At 37.5% G+C, this 3,034-nt stretch overlaps 1 protein-coding gene across 2 annotated transcripts in view; it reads right to left on the reverse strand.

Moving 5' to 3' along the window:
- lnpep (leucyl/cystinyl aminopeptidase) overlaps positions 1–3,034 on the reverse strand; it is a 37,592-nt gene that overhangs the window by 29,833 nt on the left and 4,725 nt on the right. For both annotated transcript variants that reach the window (XM_015373062.1, XM_015373063.1), the window contains exon 2: positions 739–833. In XM_015373062.1, the coding sequence (XP_015228548.1) occupies positions 739–833 (95 nt within the window). The remainder of the gene's footprint in view (positions 1–738; positions 834–3,034) is intronic.

Genomic DNA, 3,034 nt, shown 5'->3' on the forward strand with positions numbered 1-3,034 from the left:
TGAGGCAATTCTGAAGGCAAAAGGGGATCCAACCCGTTACTAGCATGGGGTACCTAATAAAGTGGCCGGTGAGTGTATGCCTTCAGTCTAAACATATTGAGCTTGAGTTATTTCAAAACGAGAAAGGGCAACAATTTTAAAAGTGAAATCCTGATAACTTAAAAGTTTGCAGGTCTCGCCTTGTATGATAGGTTTTACAAATACTAATTGGTAAAAAAAAAAAAAGCATGCAAAACCTTTTAGATTCTTTCTAAGAATCTGACAAATCATGTATAATTTTCTTTGTAGTTCATATTTTTGTTCTTCCTAAACATACCATCCCGATTCAAGGGTAAAGGGATACTTTTCCAATCTCATATAAATAGGACTCAAACAAAACACAGTAATTCAGTCTGTATATGAGGAGCCATCATGGAGTTTCTGATTGGTAGCTTGGGGGCGTGTTGGCCTAGTGGTTAGAGCAGTGCACTTTTGCTCTGAGAAGGCTGGAAGGATGCCACACAATGGCAGCCCAATGCTCCCCAAAGGGATGGGTTAAATGCAGAAGTAAATTTCTCCATTGTGAGATAAATAAAGTTCAATTATTTTTATTTATTAATAATCCGTTACGTTTATTTTTCATCTTCATTAACCACAGCAGTTTGGTGGACCTTTGTAGCAACCATCATATTTAGCAAAAGGCTGCCAATGTGTGCAATTTGGACCTTTGTTAATCAACAAAATAGGAAACTGGCATACTGGAAATGCGCTTGAGTCTTTGGCCAAATCCACCACATCAGGCTCTTCTTCAAACATACTGTTCTCGATCATGTTCCTCGGCAGGTTAGCTCGCTCTGTGAAGCACAAGGAAAAGGAAACAGAAAAAGGATTCTCCATCAGTGAATTGAGTTGCATGGGGGGGTAACATGTAACTTGACAGAATACATGCTGAATTACAGTGAAAGTAAATGACTTTGATCGGTTTATATCTGAAGACTGAGGTTTTCTTTTTGTCTCGTAAAGACGCAAACACTTTGGCTGACTGAGTTTCTGCAGTTTCCTGTTATTACATCTCCCGTCGTTTATTTCCTCCCCCCTTTTGTAGCAAACTGTCCTAAATAAAACAGGTTTGTTCGCCTACAGAGAGACATTTTAGTTCTCATCTAAAGTGCTTATCAATTATAAGATCTCATCTAGGTGGTTGAATTTCCGCTGCTACGAACGAGACCAACTATAGAAACTGTAAAATAAGCAATGCACATTTAAAGCCTTTGTCTGGTCACATGCATGCCACTGCTGAACAGAAAAGCTTTCACTTTCTTAACCAAAATGCATCTTTAGCAAAAGGAAAAGAATGAAGCTCTGTTTTACTAAATGCAGGCAATTTTCAGACAGCCAGACGTTTTATTTTGTTTTCCCCCTGATTTGTGAAACAATCAGAAGCACGTGCAGCCTCTCAATTCAATAACTATAGGAGTAAGACACTGCACTATGTCCTCAAAACCCACTTATGCCTTTACAGATACTAAGCAATGCATTATCTCATATCTGATGGATGTGAGCTGAAAGTACAAGACTGTAAACACCCACTGAAGACATGCTGTTCACTTTAAGATAATGTCAACAAACACAGTAACCCCCGCAGAAACATGTCAAAAGCCCAGACGTGAAGGCTGTATTATCTGAGTCTGTCTCTGCTTGGTTACAGTGTTTCCAACATGACTTCAACAGTCTCTCTGTCTGGACCACGCTGCTCTGGAATGGATGTCTATTAATAGGCAAAGAGCTAAGTAGTTTGGTCCTGTGTAATATCCAGAATAGTTTATGACAAAAATAAAACCCGTACAGCCACATTGCACTTTGGATGGGGTCACTTTTGGTAGCTTTGGTGTATTCCTGTAATGCAGGGTGTCTAGCTAGAAAGACATTTGAATGAGACAAGATTTTATTGGCTTGGTTATCAAGAAATCAGATACAATTTACATGTATAAGTGGTGGCTGCTCACTGCGGTTTTCCTGTTACCAAACACAGTCACCTTGCATTACAGTCAGGAGCCTCTAAAGTGCCTTGCAAATTTAGGTTGTTCACATTTTCTCACAGAATAACCAAAAAAGTGCTTTTTATGGAGCATTTCTGTGATACAAATATACATATTTGCATAATTATTCAGTGGTAAAGAGTAAGAGATGATGGTGTTGGCTGCATCATGATGTAGAGGTTATATTCAGCATATAAGGAAGCGGATTAGATTCAAATGAGACAGTGGATGGAGGTTTAGATATTTTTTTCAGTAGGTAATCTCACTTATTTTGATTTTTTTTTTAATGAAAAGAAATCTATGTCACTATTCAATGATACACACATTTGTGTTTATACTATAAACCCCCACTTGAAAAATAGTAGTTTGGGGCTTTTAAAATGACAACATGTGGATCATTTAAGTGATAAATCTTTTGCAAAGATCTTAAGTCCACATTACATACTGTACATTGGGTTTGATTTCATTGTCTTTGGCTATCTGATCAAAAATCTGAACGTGAAATTTAATTTCGATTGTGTGCAAAAAAAAAAAAAAAGAAGAGCAAAACCAACAACTAAGATTTCTGAAGAAAAAAAACAACAGAAAAGGGAAGTTGCACCGTCGTGATTTGATTGCTTCTGTTTTATTTATAGCCTTCTGTAATGCTCACAATGACTGTTTGTTTTAATAACACACGGGGACTAAATCAATGGTTAATAGAGCTGACTTATACCTCGTTAACAAACGTTTAAAAGGCTATAAACTGACTAAACATACATGGACAGGGCTGCTGTGGTTTCACTTTAAACGGAAAAAAACAAGTTCCTGTTTAGCAATGGCTCAATCTTTGCTGTCTTAAATGTCCTGAGAACAACTTCTAGCCTCAAACAACATGTACGTTTTCAAACTTTTATATAGGAAATCAACTTTTCATCCAGTAAAAGAGACAGTGATAATAGCAGTGAATGTCATAGTGTCACTGCAGCTCAGACTAAGCAGACAGTTATTAGCTGGCCTGCTGCTGTTAGCTGCTA

Source organism: Cyprinodon variegatus, unplaced genomic scaffold, assembly GCF_000732505.1.
Source record: "Cyprinodon variegatus isolate N-32 unplaced genomic scaffold, C_variegatus-1.0 Scaffold80, whole genome shotgun sequence".
Classification (NCBI taxonomy): domain Eukaryota; kingdom Metazoa; phylum Chordata; class Actinopteri; order Cyprinodontiformes; family Cyprinodontidae; genus Cyprinodon; species Cyprinodon variegatus.